The 25,834-nt window shown below is 46.7% G+C and overlaps 1 protein-coding gene across 3 annotated transcripts in view; it reads left to right on the top strand.

Annotated features, from left to right (window-relative positions):
* runx3 (RUNX family transcription factor 3) overlaps positions 1 to 25,162 on the top strand; it is a 54,875-nt gene extending 29,713 nt beyond the window's left edge. For all 3 annotated transcript variants that reach the window (XM_030116383.1, XM_030116386.1, XM_030116385.1), the window contains 3 exons: positions 11,204 to 11,350; positions 17,569 to 17,643; positions 22,343 to 25,162. In XM_030116383.1, the coding sequence (XP_029972243.1) occupies positions 11,204 to 11,350; positions 17,569 to 17,643; positions 22,343 to 22,824 (704 nt within the window). In that variant the 3' untranslated portion in view covers positions 22,825 to 25,162. The remainder of the gene's footprint in view (positions 1 to 11,203; positions 11,351 to 17,568; positions 17,644 to 22,342) is intronic.
* Positions 25,163 to 25,834: the final 672 nt, after the last annotated feature.

The raw sequence follows: 25,834 nt of genomic DNA, 5'->3' as shown, positions 1-25,834 counted from the left end.
AACATGTGCCAAGGCCGATTAAAGTAAAACACAATTCTAATATGCACCCGGAGACTGGCTTTGTTTGAAATAAACAGGAATAAAAGATTGCTGTATTTTTTTTACATACTGAATTGAATTGTCATCGATTTAAAAAAATATGCAATTATTAAATAAGTTTATTGAGCAGGTGGGTTAGAGTGTTACTTTTTCATTAAAAAAGGAAAAAAATCAAGAAGAAATTCAAACTTTTTTTAAATTCATTCACTTTGGGCATTTGGATCGTTCAATATGTTGGTGTCAAAAAGAGCTTTTGGTGTATCTTGATGAATTAAAGAACTGACAGTCTAAAAATAGAAATCACACAAGATAACAAACCTGCCACATTTAAACAAGAAGCACGTTCTAATTGTACAGTGAGAGCCACGTCTCGGTACAGTCCAAGAGCAGGAACACACACTGCTATTCAGACATTATTAGTACCATAAAAATAATCAGATTCTTCTCCAACCACAAGGCACCACACTCTGTCAGCCGCATGATGGCTTCAGACAAAGCAATAAGCCAACAGAATTTTTTTATTATCATTATTATAGCTCATCTCCAGAGACACTTATATATTCCAAGACTGCTTTGATCCAGCTTTTCTGACTTTTCGTTGACAACGCCACACAATGTGCGCCGAATGTCTGGGTGCAGAGAGAGCTGAGAAGCGTCCTGGCTGCCAGTGTGGTCACCTGTCTGCAGGGCTGGCGTGCTGCAGGGTGGAGGGGGGGCGGGGGGCTGGGGCCTGCACGAGGGGGCTCTACAGCACTGTTTGTGCAGAACTGAGTCCAGCATTTGCATGGCTGCCAGCTGAGCTGGAGCGGGAGCAGGAGCTCGCATCGAGGGAGGGCAGGAGGAGGGTTTTTCTTTTTCTTTTTTATTAATGTTTACTGATTCAGTCAGGAGAACCTGACTGACAGGAGTGCAGCGGCGGCGACGGCGGCGGATCGCCTGCGGCTGTGTAACAAAGAGCGCCATGCTTTCTGGAAACTCCTGAGCAGGGACACACACACACACACACACACACAGTATGGGTACACGGATGCAGTTCCACATGCCCTGACGCGTAAAATGCTTAAAAACACTCACAGGCAGTATTCTGCCTCTCAAACAGAAGCATGATAAGCTAAGTGTTTTTTTGTTTTTTTTCCCTCGCTGCTAATTTCCTCATCACACATCCGACGTTCGTCATCGGGTCCCTGCAAAACACCCTGATCTGTCCGTCATGCTTTATTATCAAACTTGTGCTGAGCACAAATTGGAAGCACAACTGCAGATGAGAGCTGTTCCTCCGGTTCAGTCCAGGAGGCAGACTGTCACATCCAGACACAGGACAGAGCATGTGGAGCTTTTAAAGGAGAGAAATGAGAGAAAAACAGATGAGTGAAGAGTGGAGTCGCTCCTTGTTTGTTCACTCTTTTCACTCTTTGAATACAGAGAGAGAGAGAGAGAGAGAGACAGAGGAGGGGGGGGTATTTCAGTTTGTGAGGATATGTTCATAAATTATCTTCATATCTTTTGTGGGAGGGCGTGGCAATTGCTGTTGGTTGTCATTATTTTTGAGCATTAAGTTTAAACAAGAAAAAATCCACACCAAAGTGTTTGTGTTAATATGTAGAGAAAAACAAGCTCACAGGAAGTCGTCGGAATTCATTTCACTAGACATGAATATTGCAGGAAAATTAAAACAGCGTCAATGACGTTTGAGCGTGAAGAAGTTCCAAAATTGTTGTGAGAAGCAAAGCATTTTTTCCTGAATGAGCGAGGACAGATTTGAGGTCATTATCTTCAAGTGAAAATCAATGATCAACGGCTCCAAAGTTTGAGACACTCGAGACTTTATGAGGCATCACAAAAAAGTTCCTATTCGGGGCTGGAGCTTATCTGCTTGGTCAGTCAGAAAGCAAAATGTTTAAAATCGATTTCAAGTGGAAAAATGTGAAAAATATCCTCTAAAAAACAGTCTTTTATACACTGAAAAAAGAGATTCAGAGATAAACGAAAAAGTTGTTTGTCCGAGATGTGGATCCATCCTCCGCAACCACGGAATCAAAGTAACAATTTGTTCTGTGTTTTAAAGTGATGCATATGAAAGACGTCGCGATAAGCCGACAAAATCATACACACACGTTCATGTCCGGCTGACACACATATCCTCACTTAAAAAAAAAAAAAATCACACAAGCACCGTCGTGTTTTGTTGCCTGTGTTTACTCGGCTGGGTGTGTGCGGCGGGAGAATGGCGGGCGTGGGGAGCAGGAGTCGGGTCAGCGGCGGGAGGGCGGAGGGAGGGGGGGGGGGGGGGGTGCATGTTGGAGTTGGCGGGTTGATTCTATTTGCATTTGGCACACAGACTGTATGAAGTATGCAAATAGACAAACAATGACATTTGCTGTGTTATTTTTCCCTGTGATATTGCAGTCTCTCTGCAAAGCAAACAGAAAAAAGATAGCATGAAATGTTGTTGCCTATGTATTTGCGTGTGCGGGCGCTCGGGCTTGGTGCACCTGCCAGGTGCATCTCTTTAAGTCGGCCCCTGCGCGGGGGGGGGGGGGGGGGGGGGGGGGGGGGGGGGGGGCACGCCCATGCTCCACAAATCACATGAAAGGCTCACCCTCGGTGCGAATTGCTCTCTCAAAGCCAACTTTGATGTTTGAAAATGGAGATGGGTGCCTTTGAAAGAAGGGCCTACAGGTGTAGCAGTGCCAGGGGAGGAGGGGGGGGGGGGGGGGATCAGTGGCATGTGTGACGTCGGGTGCTTTCCTGACTAGCTAATGGCTCGCCGTGACTCCCACATCCATGTCCCGGAGCGATCGCGGCCCATGCGCGCACGCAATCAGCCCCGCATCAACAGAATTTATGATATTGGGGAGAAAATAGCTGCTTCCAGACAGATGCCATCAGATAATGATCAGGCTTCCCACTGGCCTCTGATAAGTGGCACTCTGTGACGTCAGCTGCGCCAATCTCCCTCTTCGGGGTCACTCCGGACGTTCAACGCCTTCCTTTTGTGATCATACGTCGAACAAATATTGTTCAACTGATAATTCCGCTGGAATGCAGCAGTTCATATCAAATAGTTTTTTTCCCCAACTGTTTCAAAGAGGGGAGCTTGTATGTGTGGGCAAAACAGATGACAGTGCCCTCCAGCAGTCATGAGAAACCTTCTGGCACCACAGACTAACAGTCACACACAGCTGGTGAATTATTTTTTTCTTGCTGATGTCTCTCTCCGTTGCTGCATGGCTGTTTCTGTCAGGACCATTACAGCATGACGGCGTCGACATGAAAGAATCTTTAAAGTCTGTAGAGTTAGCTGGCGGGGGGGGGTGATTAAAAGACACGAGGTGTGGGCTCCTCGACCTCTGTTGACACCTCAACCATGTCTGGACGCTTTGAGGGAAAACTTCCTTTCATGGGTGCACGCAGCTTCCGAGCGCAGCTTTTGTATTCAAATGATCTTGTGAGAGAGAAGCGAAATAACCTCAATGCGACTAAACAGTAGCATAAAGTCAGAAAGGAGAGGACTGTACTCCTCTAAACATGTTTTTTTATGCTTCTCTGGCATTGATGCACATTTTTTAGCAAAAAAAAAAAAAAAAAAAAAAAAGAACATTGTCTAACTTTTTGAAACTGCAGGACGCCTCCGCTTCGGACCAGCTGATGAGCGCCGAAGACACGCACGATAGCCGCGGGGCGAAATGCTTTTTCCTTTTTCCACTCAGACAAAAATTTCCACTCTGCATTTGCTGACGCCAGATAGAACAGCAGGATGCAGTCCAAATTACCAAATTATTTACAGAGGGCCCAGACAGCGCTTTTAATTTACGCTGATGATGCATGTCGACTCGAGGACATTTTCTGAGAATCCAAGAAAAAAAAATAAACAAAAAAATGAAGCTCGGCTAGCATCCTTCTCTGTCTGCCCACCGACTCACTCTCCTCTAAACCCACTGGCCAAGCGTCTTTCCTGTTTACTTACCTATGAGGGGAAGTAAAATACCCACTCTGTATGCGCTCACTCTTCCTTATTTACACTGACCCATAGAGGAGGGGAGCCATTACCACCGTTCAGCTGTAATTCAATAAAAGTTCCGATCTGCATTTAGAAAAATAAATGGCCCATGAGTGGAGGAATATTTTTTTTCTCGCTCTCTGCTGCAGCATTATGACAATAAACTGTTTTCTGTGTCGGGGCAGCAGGGAACAGGGGGCGGAGAGGGGGGGAAGGGGGGGGGGGGGCGGTTTGTGGGAATAAGGCACCTGCTGGTTACTGGAAAAGACACCGTGTACCACCACCCTGCGGTCGGGATATTTATTTCTTCAGGGCTTAATGGCTAGGAACAGCGAGCAAATAATAGGTGGAGGGTGAGATCCTTTCTCTGGCTTCCAGGAGAGCAAAAGGACATATTCCTCTGGGTAAACACACCTTCCTAAAACAGGGCGAGAATCATCACAGAAACCTCAACGCCACTGTAGTCCTCCCCAAAGTGTGTGATGGCCTCGGAGAGAACTGAAAGTGAAACGAACTCGGTGGAAAATTCACACATTTCACAGGTTCTTTGTGACTCACCTGGAATATCTGTTGTTTTTCTGGGGAACTATGTGTGTGTGTGCGTGTGTGTGTGTGTGTGTGTGTGTGCTCAGAGGCAGAGCAAGCTTGTTGCACATTGTTTTGTGTGTGCTGGTGTGCACAGAGGTGTGAAGGCGAAGCCGTTTGACACATCTGCTGGTGTTGCATTGATGTATGCGACCGAGGCAGCTTGCTTTCCTTTCCCACAGCTTTTGCGAGGGAGCCCCCACCTTTCCACCGCTGCCTCGCTCGCTACGACCCGGCGACCACGTACGCTCGAGCACGCGCGCACGCGAAGCCGCGCACAACAACCCCCCATTCACCATCAGAGCTAAAATAACACAGTCAAAGCAGGTTATTGCTTTAATGTGATCTGTCACTCGAGCCAAATGGGCCTTCTGTGCTCGACGAGGCCGGAGCAGCGGCAGCGGGAAGTCTGCAAAGTCTGTCGGCAGGAAGCCAAAAAGGCCTGAAAAACAGCTCCTATCACCCCCCCCCCCCAGCAAGCTTCAGCTGTGGAGTAATGACAGTTACACACACAGCAAAGAAAGAGGAGACAAAGAGGGATGATTGCTCTCAACCTGCTACGGGCCTCGCTGCATTGTCAGGGAATCCGGGTGCATTGGCTCTATTCTGGCACCCCTTCCCTCCCCTCGCCTGCCTCAACCTGCCTCGCTTTAGGGCCGTCCTTGTGTGGCACTGCTTCTGTTCCACACACACACACACACACACACAAACGCTCGAGCACACACAGACGTACGCAAAGCACTTCATCCCCTTATCAGAAAAGGAAGGCTGCGCTCTTTGCTCAAACAGTCTCATGTAGCAACTTCCGCTGTGAGCGGCTTGTTTTCAGCCCTGCGAGGGGGATTTTCACACTGCTGATGTCCCCAGAGACGGGCTGACGCATCTGCCTGACAGACCAGACGATCCCTCCCCAGCTGTAGCCAAAGTGGTTAAACTACAGATAAAAGCATAGCAAAAAACCTTTGTTGACCTCTTTCTGAAAGCCTAAATAATGTTACTATAAGAAAAATAACCTTGTCCACTGCAGTCAAGTACGACTGACTTGAAATGCACACGAGGATTCTGCAGCCGTACTGAACGTGCTCATACTGAAAGTGCCACAGGAGTGCTATGTAAATGTCTTTAAAGCAGTGCTGTATCTGAGTGCGGCTAACGTCGACTCATTTAAACCCAGACGAGACAGCCGCAATCACCAGCCAAGAGTAAAACCCACATCCTTCAGGGGTCAGCCTCAAAACAAGAAGTTTGATTCGCCCCACTTTAAATATCCAATCCTGTGCGATTGGCGGCCTCGGGTGCAAAACACACCGCTGCAGAGGTGCTGCTCGAGGGCTGCGCTCGCTATAGAACAAAAAGGGAAGTGTAAAGAAAGGGTGGCGGCAAGACACTGGGTGGTACATGTGAGCGCAGGGTTCGGGTCCGCTACAGAATAGGAAGAGGAAGACAGGTGTACAAAGCTTTGCTCAACAGATGTTGAAACGTCCTCTGCGTCTGTTGAGGGCAAACGGAAGTTTGCTCGCAGGAAAGTAGGCCCCAACTGCAGCATGTGCTCAACTGCCGCCCCGCACTGTGCTGCGGGGTTTCAAGAGTTAGATAAGGTTGCGGCAATTGTGTTTGTGTCTTTTCAGCACTTTTAAGACCCAAACAGCATGGGCGCTCCTCACCTACAGAACCACATAGATTTGAAGTTGTGGTGGTATTGAAGTGATTCCTCACATAATGCCACTGAAAAGCCATTTTCCCTGCATGCATCCACCTTTTTGCATGGAATCCTATAGAGACTTAAAAGTCTAAACATAGCGTTCTGTGTTAAGTGTCATACATGAGCTCTGCATTAATTTTAGTCTCTTATCTGGAGCCTATCAAGTCCATTTATACGTTGAATACAAATATTTACACTTCAAATATATTCGGTACAGACTTGGGTCTCGGCCAAAGCACGTATTGCCCTTTGCCGTTCAGATAGAGTTTCACGTTGCCCCTGAAAAAAGCAACCCGGCCCTTTACTAAAAAGAGCCTGTGTTTCATGTGTCTCCCTTCGGACAGGAACATATGTTTCTTTCTTTCACTGGAGGCCGAGACAAACAGATAAAGAGGAGAAGCCCAGGGAAAAGTGCGGGTGACGAAAGGAAGCGGGTCGTATTGGGTGATCGCTGAACTGCAGCGTCGCGTTGGCAGTCACCTCGCTGAGCAAACACCGCCCGCGGAGCTGATACGGCCTTTTGTGGAACGACGGCTGCTGGAGTTTGCTGTTCGTGTGGTCCCGTCTTTTCTCAGGGAATCATGTGCAAAAAAAAAAAAAAAAGTAACAGTTTTCTAAGTCTTGAATTCACATCCAAGCACTTCAAAGCACAGGAGGGCAAAAAAAAAAAAGAGCAAAGCAACATCTCGACTTCTTCTGCAGCAAAGATAAAACACTACAGGAAATAAAAACACTGGCATAGACACACACACACACGCGCCCGCTCACAAAACAAAGCCGGGCTGGGAACGGCACACCCATCCATTCAAAACACAGCAATCGCTTTGCGATACGTCGTTAATACCAGACATTTTATATCAGCATTTTATTTGTTCTGCATAGACTTCCATAATGCTTTCAGATGATGCGACCACTACTCTGAGAGGAGGCTAGTAAATCTACAACCTTTAGCGTCCATTTTCAGCCCGGGATGCATATTGAGCGCTGCTGTTTAGGCCTCATGTGTGCATTGGCTCCCATCTCCCAGCTCTATCTTGTGGTTATGATATCATAGAGAGAAAAACAAAGGCATTCTCTCCTAAGTGCACCCTGACACATTAAATATTCATCCGACCACAGAAACCCCTCTGAAATGGGGCCGGTGTGGAGCACCGGCACCCCTCTGGCCCCCAGCCCTGCAGAGTGGAAGTCAAATGTTTGGCGGTCAGTCCCGACACACTGCGGCTACAGCCGGGGTCAGCCGGCCAAGGAGCGCCTATTAACACCAAGCTTAACCTGTGTTCTGATGGTCTGGACAGGTATTTAAATTGGTCTTGTAGGAATGGCAACAACAAGGCCTCTTCAAACCAATCCACAATCTTGGCAGCTACAGTTAACTCCAAATAACGTCTAAACAGGAAGCATAAAACATTTAATTTCACTTTTAAAAACTCCAACAATGCAGTGTTTCACTTCACCCATGAGTTTATTTAGTTCCCTTCCCTCAGAGTTCTTGATCTTCTGATCTACAACCTCGAAGAACTTATTTGACACCAACAATCACTGCATTTATAGCCGCTGCTCAGATATACTGCTGATCTAAAAATATCAATGAAGGACTTAGATGAGTTCACAAATTTAACACTGTTAACTCATTTCACTGAAGTATCATTTACAGCATGCAACAAAAATATGAAAAGCACAATAAGTCCCCTTGAAAATAAAATAAATGGAGATGCATGTGTGTGTGAGACTTGCTCCCTTTTTTAGACCGAGTTCTTTTTCCTTTTTTTCGCGTATCCAAGACAGGAGGGCAAAACAAAGAAAGGGGTAGAGGGAAAGTTCCAAGCAAGCCACCACCCAGTTGATTAGTAGTGTTAACAGCAGCAGTGGGCCTCGCTTTAATGAGCTCCAGGCCTTGTTCTTGTGATGCTTCAGACCTCCTCCTCCTCCTCATCCTTCCAAAAAAAAAAAAAAAAATCCCTCGCTCACAGCCCACTAAACCCCCTACTGGAAGCCGTGAACACTGTCGCTAAACGCTAAGTGTCCGTGCCAGCTGGAACCGGGCCACGGGATGGACAGCATGCATGTGTGCGTGCGCTGCATGCGTGTAGCCAGCTGAATGATCACTTTCATCCCTGAAGAGCCGGCCGATTCATCTCAGACCACCACTGGCCACAGAAAAACTGACCAATTATCATTTCCCCCTCCCCGCGCTGACGGTCTTTCTTTTCCAGCCAGAGAGCGGTGGGATGTATCATTTCCCTGACCTCAGCCGTTTGAGGTGGTGTAAATCTCTTAATAACTACACAAGGACACATATAGGGGCTATATTTGGAGAGCTGCTTCCCCCGACCGCCCCTGCTCTGGCCTGGACCAGACAGTAGCCACAGTGTCTATGTGGGAGTTGGAACCCAGTCCAGCCACTGTGTGTGTGTGTGTGGTGTGTGGTGTGTGTGGTGTGTGTGTGGTGTGTGTGTGTGCGTGCGCATAAGAGCTTCCACTCCTCCCATGATAGTTTAAAGAAAGAGACAGACTATTCATATGCGTGTGCATGAATTTTTAAAAAAAGTTTTTTTTTTTATAAAAAGTGTCAGACTCAGCATCAGAAGATTAGGATGTCAAAGACCATTTTCTTTTGATTACTGGCTGATTACTGGTTGTTTTATGTTAACTGTCATTCCAATAGGGTCACATGAAAGTTTCTGAAACGTGACGATGTGATGAAATGTGTCTGTAAAGAAACTTTTCTTTTATTTCCAAAAAAAAAAAAAAAAAAAATCCATCTTTTTTTTTAGTTTTACCATATTAACTATGTGGCGGTATTTCTGTTTCACTTCAGTTTCCACTTTTGAATATAATCCCACATTTCTCAACACAAAAACAAGTAGAATTTTCACTTTCACAATTGTTGCAACTTTTTTTAAAGAACAATTTCCATCTAATTGATTTAGACAGTAATCCAGACAAAGAATGAACCCTTTGTGCGTCTAATAGCAGCCAATTTCTTTCAGGACATAAAGTACCATTAAAATACCACAACAATGTCAGAGAGGACGGTCGATCGGGAAAAGAAAAAAGGCCTACATTGAAAATAATTTCTGTGACAGGAAGAACTGGTGGACAGAAGTGAACCAGAGGACGCTGATCATGAAGCAAATTGGCACCAACCACACAGCTAACTACGACCTTACTCAGGAGAAGTCACCAGAAACGTCTGGCAGAAAAACAACCACGTATTAGCGTCATCTAAGTATCTGTAATTCTACTTTATCGGAAAGTGTGCGCAGTTTGACCTCCTCTGCTGAGTGTGAAAAAAAGAAACACTCAAATATTCTGCGCCGCGGGGATTCGGATCATTTGAGAGCTCGCCTGGGTTCAGACATCGTGTCTGTGCATCGCTGCGGACCCCGTGCGCGTCTGAATGCGGTTTTGGAGGGGGGGGGGTCAGGGGACGTCAGAGCAAGATATTTCTATATTGTTCACAAAGAGAGGACGGAAAGGAGGCGGTGGGCACAAACAAATGGACAGAGCGGTAAACGAGAGGAAACTTTACCCATGGGTCAGCCTCGGAGGGAAGATATATTGCCCATGGGTCAGTGGAGAGAAAGGACGGGCAAAATCCATATTGGTCCGTCTGCCTTGCCCCCTTTATATAGTGATAAAATATTCAAATCCAGCCATTACTTCACATTAGGCTACTCTGTAGAGATGCCAGGGAGAAAACCACAGAATGTATACATGCCGGTTCGCACACAGTTTTGGTGCATTGATAGTTACATTAAAATCTCTTCCTCCCATTAGAGGCATAGCCCTCATCCGGACTTACGTCTGACATTTAAGGTGTGTTCACATGTATGTGGGTATGTGCATGTGCTAATACACACACACACACGTGTGTGTGTGCTTGGACATGAGTGATGTCTACATAAAAGGCATGATCGGAGACCGCCTCCCTGAAGGGGACATCAAAGTGATCGGGGCGCTAAGTGTGCTGGCCAGTTTTTGTTGGTCTGAATATAAGAGGAGCAGCACTTCACTTGTCCGAGTTCATTCTCACCTCCACACACACACTAATACACATACTTACACTCACAAAAATGAGTCTCTTTCTCTGTTATGCTCAAGACTGATGACTAGCTGGTCTGGTAGCCTTGTCTGGGTGTTTCCTTCTGACTAAGCGCTGTGTCAGGAAGACCTGAATCTGCGTTGGTGTAAGTGCATGTGTGAGAGGGGGGTGGTGTTATCAGGATTCAGACATACTATTCCTTGCTTTGTTTTGTTTTAAATAAGTTGGCTTGATAAAGATCACCTAGCTTCATCACTTTTCAGAAGTCCCTACAACTGCTTAGCGCATTCGTGGCGTATAGTTTCTTACACTTTCAAGGAAAAACAACATTCCTCCAGCAATTATTTTCGACCACTTACCGCTTTCGTTATCAGCAGATGATGTGGCAGCAGGTGCAGCTTGGTCAACATTTAGTGTCTAGCCAATGTATTTCAAGGTCTGCTGACATTTTAATAATATTTTTGTATTTGGGAGCTGAAAACACAGTGACGGTGCCTCTCCGTCTCCCTTTATATAAGTTGGCCTGCCTGTGTGTGTGTGCGTGCGTTTGTGTGTGTGTGTGTGTTGCATTGGAGGATACTGACGGTCCTCAGACTCCAAGCCAGTTTCCCTCTAACTAAGTTTAAATGGGCAACGAAAGGTTGTTTCCTAAGGATGTGTCAAACTGCTACGCTCGATTGACAACTCAAATAAGGGGAAGTCTTTTAATAATTGCCATTTTTGTACAACTCTGGAAAAAAAAACATTCACTCTGTGCCATTTTCCTAGTTGTGTTTGAGGTAAAACTGGCAAGCCCTTGATTTCTCTCCTGCTCGTTTGCTTCTTTCAGGACACAGAGTGAAGTTGGAAGACCCTCAGAAGATGCAGTTCTCGGACAGGCTGTCGGAGATTGAGCGCTACCAGCGGACGATGCGGATAGGCCCGGTGAACAACAACCCCCGCCCCATACACCAAACCCACCTCAGCACCACGCCAGGTGAGGACCAGTGGCTGACAACCGATCAGAGCCACCGCATCTCATTTTCACTGCCATCATTTATAAGTAGTCCTTCAATAAGGCAAACATATTATGTTTTATTTGGCCGGAAGGTAAGTGTTCTGTTATACGTCAATGTGGAGTCCTGAGAGCTGTGTGTTGACCATTAAAGGGGAGAAAGCTCGTGTCAGTTCTGTCCCCGGATGCCCTTGCGTTGGTGAGGTCTGAGGCCCCACAGCGCGCAGGGGCAGAAACCGTTCGGCCAGGTGGCACGACGGGCTGCGCTGCCAGCCGGGGTTTTTGGCCCGGGTCAGCCGAAGCTGGCCCTCCGCACACACTCCAGCCTCAGGAATGTAACAGCCATCCGCTACCTTGGCAATCACGTCACTCCGAGACCGGGGGCTGAGACTCAGACTGAGGTGGTGCGATGGAGGGGAGGGGGCGGCGGGAGGCTGCTGTGGACAGCTGCGTGGGTGACGGCTGGACCGGGGATGAGTCCTCGCTCTCCGTCATATGTCGGAGCCCCCGTTCAACGGGACTTGCCATGTCTGGGAAGTCTGAAAACACACACTCCTCTCTCCCGCCCACTCTCTGGTTCACATGCTGGCTAATGAATCTCATTACCTTTGTATCAGCACGCCGCCGTGTACGGGAGGGTTTGTTTGGGAGCGCTGAGCCGTGTGTGGGTGGAACTGTATCGCCGTGTAACACAGCCGTACACTGTTTGGCCTTGTGCTTTAGCTTAGCCGGTGCTGAGTCACCAGTACAGGCCTATCTAACAGCTGACTGGCAGGGAACATGGGGTCTTTAACCCTGCCGCCCCCCCATGTCTTTAACCACGTCCGTGTTGATATTAATTTTGTTTGCCCCGCTCGGACTGCACCGAGCTCAAAAACGTGTCGGCCATTTTTGAAATGCTAAAAATAACCAGCTCGTAGCTTTGACACAATGCTGCCACTGTGATGATCATTTTTGACGGTTTCAAACTTTGGCATGAGCGCTCCAGGTTCCCTGCCAACGAAAAGCCCCCTGCAGCTAAGCTTGTACTGCGGGAGCGTTAAGTTTCTGCGGGAGGCGGAGAGGTGTGCAGACGCCGTCCAGACAGCAGACGAAGAGCTCCTCTCTTGTCTGCCTCGCACGGGATTAGAGGAGGAATTAGAGCATCACAGACTCGCCGGGCTTCAAAGGGCTGCAAATGTTGCGACACGCACACATGTACAGTGCACACGCAGGGAGCGCAGACACAACACTGTTAACATCAGTTGGGAGTGTTCGACGTTACTGGCCTTGAGATTCACATTACAGCTGCCAGTGACTGGAGGCTGTCTATAAGAAGTGTGTGTCTGTGAGTGAGACGGGGGGGTGTAAAAACCGCACACCTTAATCTGTGGTATTACTGTCATGATGGCACACCGCAGGGCAAGAGCGGTAAAATAATTAAAGTAACAGAGCAGAGGGCCTTTCTCCTTCCCACCTCGATTATCTGTTGGAGCGGCGGCGCGCGTACGTATGTTCACATCACAAGGAGTGCTCCGGTGTGAGTACAGGATCAGACGCAGACAGCACCGCTGCAGTATTACAAGCAAAGCTCAAACAAAAATAGGCTTGTTGTAATAAATCCCATTCAGAGACACAGGGAAGTGTTTACATATCAACAGCACACACGTCTCTGCTCCTGACAGGCTCTGCCAGATGCTGTTGTACTTTGCAGATACTTTAAATCCCACGGACTGTTTGTTTGAGAATTGCCGGGTGATAGATCGCCCATCAACACATTATAATTAAATGGATTCCCATCTTGCTGTTACAAAAGATGTTTTCCATTATCGAGAGGCTGGAGACTTTTTACCCCCTTGAAGATGGCAAAAAAAACAAAACAAAAAAACAAACAAACTAGTGTCGCCCCCTCCTCCTAAAGCTTCATGTCTTCATTTTGTTTTCTGAGCCATGAAATACTGTCTCAGTTTGGCTGTCAACAGTCTCCAGACGTCGACTCAACGCTGGCCATGGATTCTTAAATCCTGCACACACATGCACGCGCATGCACACACACACATACACACATACGCACACACGATTGCACCATAGGCACATTGAAAATAAAAACACACACATTTCGTGCTAGTGTTGCAAGTCCTCGGCGAGTGCCCCAGACAGACAGGGTAATTAAGAGCTCATTACAGTGCATGCAGTAACAGGACTCCTGCACACCGGCAGACGCTACATTCACTGCTTGTTTTTGTTCTTCTGTGGCCACAGGTAAGCCTGCTAGACATGTGGAATGATTCTCAGCAAGGGTGGAGGGGAGTGTGTGCCTGCGTGAGTGTGTGTGTGTGCGCGTGGTTGTAAATTCGTGGTTCAGCTAGTCCAGTCAAGCAAATCCAACGCTCAGACAATCAAGTAGTAAATTGTTATTCTGGTTTTCAAAACCTCAAGTGAGTTACATGTGTATACTATATGTATCTGTGGGTGGCAGCAGCAGCAGCCCCCCCCCCCCCACACACTTTGATCCCGAGTGTACTTCGGCCTCCAACATCCAACCGTGACATTGCATCTTTAAAAATAAATACACATGTATTTCCAGTCGTATGGAGAAGCCAGCAGCTGAGTGTAAACTTGATTTATGTCGAAGTTAAAGGTGGAAAACAGGTTCCGCTTTCAGATTAATCCATTTTAAACACAAGACAAAACTCAACAAGCCCCTGGCACGGCCTCTGACAGAACACTCCGAGGCGAGGTGCTCTTTCAACTCGAATGTGTTTTAAAGAGTGAGGAGAGAAAAAAGAAAGGCCGGCATCAATTTAATCATCCAAAAAAAAAAATGAGAGAGAAAGAAAGAAAGAAAGTCTTGCCACTTTTGAGGTGGTATCATTTAACATGTTATTAGTTCTAACACCTGTGTGTGTGTATGTGTGTGTGTGTGTATCCGTCCTAAAGATGAATATCAAGATATGAGCATAGCGTTCTACCGTCAAGTCAAGTACTTGGTGCTTTGATGAAGGGATGTGTGTGTGTGTGTGTGTGTGTGTGTGTGTGTGTGTTTTTGGGCACGCATGCTCTCGCTGTCCAAAATACTACAGCACAACCCTGCAGACATGATATATTACCCACTTACTCAGCTTCTTTCCATTAATGCCACTTCCACATATGCTGGTGCTTCTGACCCGGTCCTGCACGCACATCTGCTGCAGCTGTGCTCTGGCACCGCTCAGCATGTCCAGGTTGCGGGCTCTGGACTGGACTTAACTGGAGAATGTCCCGTTTGAAGGCGTCCCAACCCGACGCGGCCGTGCCCCTCCCGCCCCGTCCACAGTGACCACACTGTTTGCTCCGCATAAACAAGCTCGCCGGCCCCCCCCAGGTTCGAGGCGGCGCTTTGCCACCACTGCAACCGAGAGCTCCGGAGCTAATTCACACGTCCAGAGTGACATGATCAGCCAATTAGAAGCCGGAGCTAGACAGGAAATTAGCGCCGTCAGGTAGCTGCGGTGTGGACTTTTTTGAGTTTCGCCGTCACGCTAGTCGGGTTTCATGCTGATCCCTGCCAAACGCGAGCAGGAAGCTGGCCCTCTGGAGCAAACACGAGTGAAACAAGCTGAGATCTGGACCAGTCTTTTAGACACTCTGTTTTACTTCTGCACTCCATTATTTACATAATATGTCAATGGCCACCACAGAGTTTATTTGTTATGGTGCCTGAAAGCTTCACTTGTGGTTACCCTCTTTTTGTGACCCTGAGATGAATAATTCAAACTGAAAATGTTTCTTTTCTTCCCCAAAGAATCTTTTGAAGCCTCTTTCTACTTGAAAAAAGGAAGAAAAAAAAAAACACAAAGAAAAAGAGGAGTGAGGGCAAGTTGTTTTTTACCAGACTCAACTGTTTGTCTAAGTTATAATTTCACATCAGAGTCAGACGGAGTTTTACATTTCAGCAATTACAGAAACTACATGAGAGCCATGAACAGTCTCTATTGAGTCTGGGGAGAGGGGAGGGGTGGGCGGACGACCGGCTCTCAAAGAGAACATAGGATTTTTCAGCCCATGTGTTTGTTTTTGCTCACGTTATAAGTGAGGGCTCAAAAGACATATCAAATGTCCCACATAGCTGAGCCAAGGCCGTGTTCTTCCCCTCGCGAACACGCTCCCTTTCTCCCTCGTTCACTCGCTGGCGTCGCTCGTTCTGTCTTGCTCGCTCCCCTCACATTCTCTCCCCGTTGCGACGCCCGAGGCCCGAGCGAAACAGGAAGCCCGGCACAAGGACTAGCATTCAGTGTGTCTCAATGACACGCTTCATTACGGCGGGCGCGTTACGTGTCTCAGAGGCGTTGCTGGATCCGGAGTCACGAGGACGGACGCCATCTTGGCTCAGAACGCCTCCTTGGCGACCCCCTTTCATCTAGACACACACACACACATAAACACTTCAATAGCGCCGCATGTGTTTATTTGTGTCCTCCCCGAAACTCCACTGGCACCACCCCAAAGTGGCTTATTAGTGACGCGCCCGCCGCTTCTTCCCACCTCAGCCCCGGCCTTCCCCGCTCCTCAGCTCCACCCAGGGGGCTGGTCCTCTTATTAACAGGGGTAATCTGTGCCTCTGGTATTGACGTTGTCTGCCGGCCAATCAAAATATTTGAAGGAAATGTTTATTTTCTTGAGCGAATCGCACCAGCTGCTTGCGAGCCTTCCTGAATAAGGCCATTTATGTGTAAGAATTTGCCATTGTGAGGCGCAGTGTAGGACCTCTCAGTGACTGAGTGCTGATTTGGGCCTTTGCAAAGGAAGTGGAGGAGCTCCAGGGAGAAGCACGGCTCTTACACATGCTGAGTCCGGCGTGGCTATAGGTGAACGGCGCAGCGCCGGCGCCCCCCCGCCTCTCCCCCTGCCTCTGGCGTCCTTCTCCATCCTAATTGCCGCTACAGGAGGTTGGGAGTTTACTATATTGCGGTGTTGCAACGGAGGAGGGCAGAGCCAAAATTAGGCTTATTGCGGCCGTCATGAAAAGCAAAACACCACGAGAAAAAATGCGCTTCTATAATATGTACTTTCCTGTCAAAGCAATGAAAATATTTACGTGTTTTTGATGAAAAATGCAAAAGAATAGAAGTGCCTCTACCCTTCTATTATGTGACTGCACCAAAGGGGATGTAAAACCTTTTCAGTCCTCATATCTCCATTTGAGGTGTGTTTTAGTTCTGGCTTGTGGCGGAATGCTTTTCTCTTTCCGGAGCCTGAGTGACTGTAGGGTACAGTGATTGAATGAACATGTGTGCCAAAGGTGCCAGAGGAAGTGCAATAATTCGAATCCCATGCAAGGAGTAAAACTAAAAACCTGCAGCAGCAAACAAGGCAAGGGAATGAACTGAGAAGTGTCATTTTCCCTTCATGTGTCACAGGACATTTAGCGTGGCATTAATTGCACAATAAGAGAGTCTTTGGTGGCAAAAGGGGTGACGCAATATTTTTTAGTCTAATTTTAGATTCCTCACTGACAGAATGAAATCCAATAAAACCATTTATTCCACTAAATTGCTCTGCTGCACAACATGGAATATGGAATAAATAGCCAGAGGCTTGGAAACTTGACCACAGTACAACACAGGTGCTGCGACTGCTGTGTCCAGAGAGCTCAGTGCAAGTTGTCTTGTAACAACTGCTCGGTCTCAGACTGAGAGCAAACAACTGGCTGTGTCAGTCGTGTTGTGGTGTGACCGGGGAGTGTGAAGCAGGGTCCCACGCGTTGGGCCAGCAGGTCCCCGTTCCTCCTCCGCCTTCTGACAGCTCGGCTGGACAGGCAAGCGAGCTTCTCCCCTTTCTGTCCAGGGTCTCGCCTGAACGACCCCAAATATATCTCATATGCACCCATCAAGCATGTTTTTCCAAGGCTGGTCTCACCCGGGTGCGAACAACCACCCCTCCTCTTCCCAGTCGTCGCTGCTCAGTCAGCAGAGGCCAACCTGTGACAGGAAGACGCAGCTCCAAACTGCCAAATGTCAAGACGGTTTTGACTAATCTGACGCGAAGGGTTTTTTTTTTTTTAGGACAGCAGTTGAGCTTTCTATGACACAAGCAGAGACTCCCTCACATTGTACACACATAAAACCCACGCATTTCTATGACTTGTGGTCTTTTTTCCACTTTGACTCTAAAAAAATGATCCACTGTGTTCTTAAAAAGGTCCCAAGTGTTCACCTGTGGTTCATAATGTGTGTTCACAGCGCTGTGGCCGGAGCAAATGGACACCCCGGCTCTGAAGACCTGCAAGGTGGAGGAGGACCTGAGACCATGGCCAGGTGAGGCCCACAACAAACAATCCAAGCTGGTCCACAAATCAACCACGAGTTGGACTTTAGGTTTCTTTTTCTGTACAAAGGATTTTAGTCTCGTTAGTGAGACGCAGTTTTCAAATGTAGAAGAAAAGGAACTCAGGAAAAGAGTTCACAATAACTTCTTCTTGACTCACTCGTGTCTCTTGATTTGACTTGTTTTCAAAAGGTGTTTGTTAGTTTCTGGGACATAATCACAGTCTGAAACCCAATCAACAAGCGCGGCGGAGGGTGAGGTCACTTCTAAGCAACGGCACTAATTACTGAGCGTGTAAAATACAGTGGAGATAATTGATGCGCTTTGTACTGCCAACCAGAGATCACACCTTCCAAACTCTACATCTTTACAAATGTATCAAAGCAAGCTGAATGTTTCCAAACTATTTTATTTTAATTAGTAGATGCTCTGAAAGCCTCCTCAATTCAAAGCATAGTAGAGGAGTTACAGAGGCGGGCAGAAGGAAGGGCGTGCCATTCGTTGTGACAATTTTGGAGTCTGTTTCATTTTGCCTGTAGGGGCCGACTGGATCTCAGAACATTCCTAAAACGCCACCACCCTGTCTTCTTCTTTTCCTCGCCTTTCTTTCTTCTCTCTCTTAAGCTTTTCTTGGAGATGTGGAATCGCGCTGCTCTCTAATAGCCCACTCAGCCTCCCATACGTCCCCCGTGCAGAAACCACCACAGCAGACATGCTGACTCATCCACTCACGCAGTCCTGTGGACCCACATCCAGGCCCAAAGACTTAAAACAGTTACGTAGGTCTGGTGCAGTGAATCGATTTTTCTTTTTTCCCCTACAATTTAATACATTTTATATAAGTTTAAACAGAAAACGGAGAGATGACGGCTCAGTCACTGAGTTAGGAGAATTATGTACTTAGGCACATCACTGTTTGTGCAAGGCATTTTCAAGCTTCAGTGCAAGGTATTCGCAGCTGTGTGCCAAATGTGATTGACAGGGATGGTGAGTGAAAGTATATGTTTGGGACCTTAAAGCATGAGCTCCAAATGCCAGGACATCAAGACGGAAAAGTGAAAACGACATGAACTCGCGCAGCACAGGTTTCACTGAACAGACAGACCTATCAATCATGTTAATACATTAGGAAAATCTCACGTGTTTTTTGTCATCACAGCCGTCGCTCAGCCCTGCATGCATTGCATGTCACAAGATGAGAACATGCAAAAATCCGTTCCATTCACATGATAGAGCGCTAACATGGACGAGGCTTTGGGACTGGTGACCATGGTGCCACACTCCAGAGGTGATTATCATTTGCATCCGACATGATGCTCCGGCCTCAGAGCCACGGCACTTGAATAAACACCTGGAGATCATTTGAGTTCATTTGGTTCCAGTCTCTGCCATGCCGAGCAGCAGCAGCAGCAGCCCTGCCTTGGTATTACGCTGCCTTGTCAGCTCTGCCCTGTTATCAAACGTGACAGTTCATCTGAAAGCCATCTACTGTTGAAACCACCCAAACCAGTTTGTAAATCAAACACTCGTGACTTCCTAAAGATATTTAATCTTTTTCTTATAATAAAAACCACACTGCAGCAGGGTTTTTTCCTTCAAGGGACAATTTCTCCGTCTGTCACGGAGTGGGTCTCTTCCACAACCCTGGACGGGTTTTCCCTTTATCTCCATTTTACTTCCCTCCACTTATTTGCCTGAGACACCATTCCCTGGGTGCTGGCCGTCACGGTTTGCATCAAGCCTGAGTAAACATTTCACAGGTGAGCGCCTGGATTTGCATCTCCCCATTGCCAGCCACCACATTCGGACACACACACATAAGCTGGTGCACAAAGACGTGACCGCCTCAAACCTGCCCTTATGTTAACAAGCAAAATCAGTTTCTCCTGTAGGCAAATGAGACAAACCTCCAGTCATACCTGGGTTACACGCTTGAGTGTGGACTAGTGGACTTCTTGAGCTAAATAGAAAGGAGGAGGATCCTGCGTTTGGTGTGGCCGATTTAAAAAGGAAAAAAGTGCATGCCACAAGGCTTTAAAGCAAAAGGGGGAACGAGAGACCGCCTGGAACACTGTGTTCTCTATAAAAGCCCCGATTCCAAAGCTACCCCGCTTCACAGACCGGGAACATCACAGACAACAGCCTCTGCCAGCGAGCCCTCTGGGGTCCATCCCTTCTCCTGTCCCTGCAATTTAGTCAACACGTTTCAGATGAGTCTAATGGAGATCATGTGTGGTTTTGTGCCGCAGAGGTTACAGGCAGCTACTAGGCTAAGCTCCCCTCTGCCAAAGATACACCACTGTTACCACAGCCACAGCAGCGAAAGCCTGTACTTATACTGGGTGGGGGATGCAGTAAGGTATGTAATGTAGTTAAGATGGAGAGAGAAAAAAAACAGACTGCAAAGCGTTTTGCTTCTCAATTACACATGGGTTTGTTTAGCCCTCTCCTCCAGAGGGAGCTACTGTACCGTGTGGAGAGTGTGGAGGTGTGTCGGAGGTGGTGGACTCTCCCTGGCTCGCGGCCAAAAACCCCGAGACTGCGCAAGCCCATTAAGGTGTTGTGATAAGTGTCCGGGCCAGTTTCCCGTGACAGAACACAGGAGTCGATCCCCACCGCAGTTTAGACAACACGTTTCCACCGGCTCCAATTAAATGGAGATCATGTGCGGGGGTGGGCCCCGGCAGCAGCAGCCAGAGCCATCATGTCCCCCCCGCGCCACGGACCCCCTCCCCTGCTTCACCCCCGGAGCCTAAATTTAGCACAGACAGGGAGAGATGAAGGGACAGACAGAGCAACAGGAGAGAGAGAGAGAGAGAGCAAGCAGGAGAAGAAAAAAAAAAAAAAAGGAGGGAGAGGGAGGAAAAGCTTTTTGGGAGTCCGGTAGGAATTAGCAGGCTGACTCCACTTCACCCGAATCAACAGCAGCTGAAGGCTTGGATTTTCCTCGCGTGAAATCAGATATGGAGTCTGACTGCAACGGCTGGTAAGAGTCTGGAAAAAGAAACAGGCCCCCCCAACGCCAACGCCAGCCTCCCTTCATCCCAAAAAGAATAGGAAAACTCCAGTGCAGGAACGTGTTGACGAAAGAAAAACAAAGAGCATAGCAGGGGCCATGGAAATCGCTAAAGGAACAGATATTTGCAGCTGAAAATGGACCCGGCTCTCCAGACATAGGAAAAAGACATTTCAACGAGACTGTGGCACGCAAGTTTGGCATTCTCCCCCCTCAGGGCTGTGGCGTGCAAGCGCTTGCTATTTCACAAATACAAGCTCTCTTTTCTCTGCCATCCAAATTCACATTTTACACTTGCAGTCATGTGGCCACGTTGGGCCCATGAAAGCCACATGCGGACAAACAAAAATCCAGGAGGCGTGTGTGTGTTTCTGTTTGTGTGTGCGCGAAACAAGTGGCAGGTGAGGACGGAAGCGCAAGTGCACGTTTACATCAGGTATGAGGAACTCTCCCAAGTCAATCTGGCACACGACCAGATTGAGGCAATTACAGCTGCGGCGTAGTTCAGCCTGGCAGTTGGCCACCTTGCCTTTTCACAAAAATACCCAAGTGTCGTGAGTGCGATGAATCAACATGTTCAACCTGTCAGGCACAACTTACATTTTCACACCTTTATGTGAGAATTATATTGACAGCTCTGAATCTATAACACCCACAGCGGCAGTGCGTCATTCGCCCGGCGTTGCTTATAAGTCCTGCTTCCTCAATGACTTTGTACTCGTCAAGCAGAGCGTTCCAAGTACCCCTTTCAACTGAAATGAACCTAATTAAAGTAAGGGTTTGGGATCCAGATATTACTTGAGGTGCTGAGACTGTATAAGATCAGCCAGTATCACTTTTTTTGTGTTTGAGTTCAGTTTATTTGATGACAGCAGAGACCGAAAATCTAAAAGAGGCAGTCCTTCTTTTCCAACATCCACACAATACTTCTTCTTCCCATTTGTCAGTTGAATAAATTAGAAAGTGTCCAGTGAAACTGAAGTCCTAACAGCTAGGTTCGACTGTTACTTGTGAGATTACACGTCGCAGTTAACTCTGACAGCTCCCCGACTGTAATACACATTAGTTCAGAAATTCACGCTGAAACCAGCGCTCCAGCTCCCTTCCCCTCTCATCATCCCTCTTCCTACGTTCCTGCCTGCCATTTCTGCCCCTCTAATTATCTAATTGTGACTGTCTTGTCACTGCCGCCTCGGTATGATTTACGATACTACAGTGCAACAAGCTGTTGGTGTTTATACAAAGCTCCCCTCACGACTGACAATGCCTCTTTTCATTGCTCTGAGAAAGACAGAAGGCCATACGTTGCTCTGCTTTAGAAGCAGTGGTAGGAGGGCTGCTGCGAAGGGGCCTTTTCATAACTTTGGTCTTGTGCACGGGGCTGTGGGATGATGTGCTGTCAGTGCTTGATGACTGTTATTAAGCCAAAAAATGTCTCAGTTCATTACTTTGAGCAAACATTTCCACAGGCCGGTATATCGCAAGAAATCTGAGCTCGGAATTGGAGGTTTGGGAGCGTTCGCTGCTCTGGAAATGTGGGTCGAACAGAAGATGTGAAATCTCAGAGCCCCTTGTTTCATAATCACTGCAGCCAGTTTTTATGGATAACTGAAAGTCTGTTGGTTTTTTTTTTTTTTATTTGACCTTTTTGCTTTTTGTGTTTTTGTTGACAGGCACGACAGACATCTTCCAGCAGAGGACCACGTTCCCGTCTCTGTCGCCGCTGACCGACCCGCGCTTCTCAGACCCCCGGATGCACTACCCCGGGGCCTTCCCCTACTCCGCCAACACCTCCAGCACTGGCATCAGCGGCCTCAGCATGTCCGCCTCGTCTCGATACCACACCTATCTGCCGCCGCCTTACTCAAACAACCAGTCCCAAAACTTCCAGTCCAACTCCTACCTGTACTACGGCACAGGCTCCGGCTCCTACCAGTTCTCCATGGTGGCGCCCGGGAACACCGGCGGCGAGCGCTCCCCGACCCGCCTGCTGTCTTGCTCGGGGGCCGCGGGCGCAGGGGGGACCAACAGCCTGATGAATCCGGGCCTGAACGCCCAGAGCGAGGGCGTGGAGGCCGACGGCAGCCACAGCAACTCCCCCACGGCCATGAGCGCCTCGGGTCGCCTGGATGAGTCCGTGTGGCGGCCGTACTGACTGTCAGACAGCGCCGCTTTAGGATGAGAGGCAGAGGAGCGGGAGAAACCGTGAGGAGGATGAACAAAATAAAGCTGAACACTGAAAGAAAAAGAAAACGACAACCAAACAAAAAAAAAAGAAAGAAAAATGCTGCATGTATACGTCTTTTATTTCTCCGGCACTTGCTTTGAAGACTTTTCTGCTTTTACCGACTCTCCTCAGACTTCCACGTGTTTTGTAAAATTGGAGCAAACTCCTGCACTGTGCTGACAAATGTACTCTTAAAAGAACTACAAAAGCCATATAAGAGATGAGAAGACGTTCGGCAGAGACTGTAAATAGAAGCGCGGGTAAAACAAGAGAAGCCATTGTAACGTTTGGGGATCTGAGACAAACAGGTCCTCATCAAAGACCAATGAACAAAAGGCAGGTACAGCTGATGAACTGAAAAGCCACAGCAGACACTCATCCAACGGGCCGGTCCGACTCACTTGAACTGGGAGGGGAGGAGAAGTCAGACGGGGTGTTTGCTCAGTGAAAGACTCCTGACATCCTCATGGGGCACGGCTCCACTGCTGTAGCAATCGGTCCTTTTAAGCTTTAATATCTGTAAAAAATTGACCATGCATAAAAAAAAAAAAAAAAAAACAAACAAAAAAAAAAAAGAAGACTTTTGCCAGTTGTGAAAAAGCACCATCGGTTTGAACCATGCGCGCACAGTGCTCGCTCAGTACTCCACCTTGTTGCCTAATTTATTATCCAAGCGGACACGTCAGCATTGGGTGCTACGATAAGCCATGGACGTTTAACACAGTCGCTGCATTATTCTGCGAGAAAGCATTCTGAACTGTCAGGACTCATGCTTTAAGACATGAATTCTCCTCTGCTGTGTCATCAGCGTATCACGTTTCGAAAAAGGACAATGGCTTATATTTTGAGGAATGTAATAGACAAAAGCAGAGGGGGGTTTATTGGGTTGTTTTTTTTTTTTTTCCATTTGCTTTTAGGAATGTTGGAGTCTTGCTGTCTCTGTCCTTTGTTTCATTTAAAGTTCGTATTCAAGCCATTTTCTTAAAAAAAAAAAAAAAAAAAAAAAGTCCTAGTCTGGTATTTTTGAACTGGATGACACAGTTTACTTTTGATATTTATTTGAGCCAAATTTTGAGGAAATGTATGCATATACCCCAAATCCTTAAGCATTTCTCTCGACTTTTCCTTTTTTATATATATATATAAATATATATATATATAAATATACAGTATATAAACCATGTTTTGTTGTTAACTATAAATTTGGAATTTGTGTAATATATTGCTACTAAATTATGAAAAAAAAAACTTTAATGTAATTATTTTGCCTTCCAATGTAGCTTTGATGCACTAAAAGCCTTTATTCCGAATGAACTATGCCCATCAGTCAGTGAGAGAGAGCTGTAATCCTTTCACCAATTTCCAAGCTGAGTTTCCTGCGCTTAAAAAAAAAGAATTTTTTTGCACTATTGAACTTTGGTTTCTGTTTTTTTTTTTTTTTTTTTTTGGGACATGTATTCCTTAAAGTGTGCAAAGCTAAATATGAAATATCCCTGCTGGAGTTACATGACCCATTTGGAGTTGAGAAGGTTTCTCACCAAATAATGAATAATTTCACGATGACACACACACACACAGATTCCTGCACCACAGGTGTGTGTGCTCATTCTCTCCAGGCCTGAGGGCCTTGTCCCCCACGGTGAAACACATGATCCCACTATCCCCAAAAAGAGGGAGGAGTGATGAAGGGAAAGCGGGAGGAGGTGTGGTCAGACTGGTGTCTGCTTACCAAAACCAAGGCAGTTATGCAAAAAAGAAAAGAAGAAAGAAAAAAAAAAACTTGTCTTGTTGTGCACAGGCCCTTTGTTCTGAATATCAATGCTTTGAACCCTTTATGGCCCTAATTCTGTCTTTTCTTGTGTAATTCCCTCCTCGCCAGCGCCAAGGGCTCAGCGCTCTGCCAGCGGTTCATGTCTGCACAGAGGACCGTGGTATGAGCGGTGTCAGGGTATTTACAGTAGGTTTCAGGTATCTAATATTTACTCAGCGAGTCTGTCACAACAATTGTGACTCTTTAAGGTAGGAATTTAGATGCTACTCAAGCAGGGATTTCATGTCAAACTGAAAGGTGATCAAAGAAACTAGCTCTGGTTAGGAAAACAAAAAGTTATGCAAGACACTTTCTCAACCTTTTTGCCTTATTCCTCAGACAATCATTGCTACAGTCTCATTCCTATCTCCCTTTAATTCAGAGGACTAGTTACCTCCTTTTTAAGCCTAAAAAAAAAATAAATAAAACCTAACTTTATTATGGGCAAAAAAAAAATCATGCAGCTAGAGAAACCACATGTGTACTGAGATTTGTGTGGTTCCTTCAAAAAAAACCAAAGATTTTCACAAATGCCTGTAATACTGTTTGGATGTTGAAGAAGTGCGGCATTTCAATCGGGTCTCGATTGATGCTCAATATCATAATTTGTACAAAGCTAGGTAGCCAAAATGTACAAGTGAACTGTGTTTGATTGTGTATTATTTGATTAAAGAGCACAATGTTACATTTAATTTTCTCTCTCAAAGAATCCCCCTCTCCTTTTCATGTATCAAAATGTTGATTCTACTTGCTCTCTTCATTTTCTTTCTATGCTCAAAGCATGTACATCTGAAACTGATATGTTAATTTAAGAATCTCAGCTATGTATGTCATGGTATCATTAATGCTTCCATACTGAGTGCTTGTAAAGTTTGCGGATAATGTAGTTTTTAAATCATTTTAATTAAAAAACCTTTGTCTGACATTTGCCTTCAAAACTTGATTATTTCATGAAGAACAGTGACTAATTTGAATATTTCAATTAAGGGAACTGAAAAACACGAGACGCTATTTTTTTTTTTAAAAGTTGAAAAGGTCTCACGCTCCCGTTTCAGAACCTTGAACTTATGACTCCTGTCCCAGTGTGTCTGTTATGTGAGACTGTGCTTTTGCAACTTCACGAAGATC

Source organism: Salarias fasciatus, chromosome 19 (assembly GCF_902148845.1).
Source record: "Salarias fasciatus chromosome 19, fSalaFa1.1, whole genome shotgun sequence".
Lineage (NCBI taxonomy): Eukaryota > Metazoa > Chordata > Actinopteri > Blenniiformes > Blenniidae > Salarias > Salarias fasciatus.
Note: the sequence above shows the minus strand (reverse complement) of the source record. Positions and strands in the feature narration are given on the sequence as shown.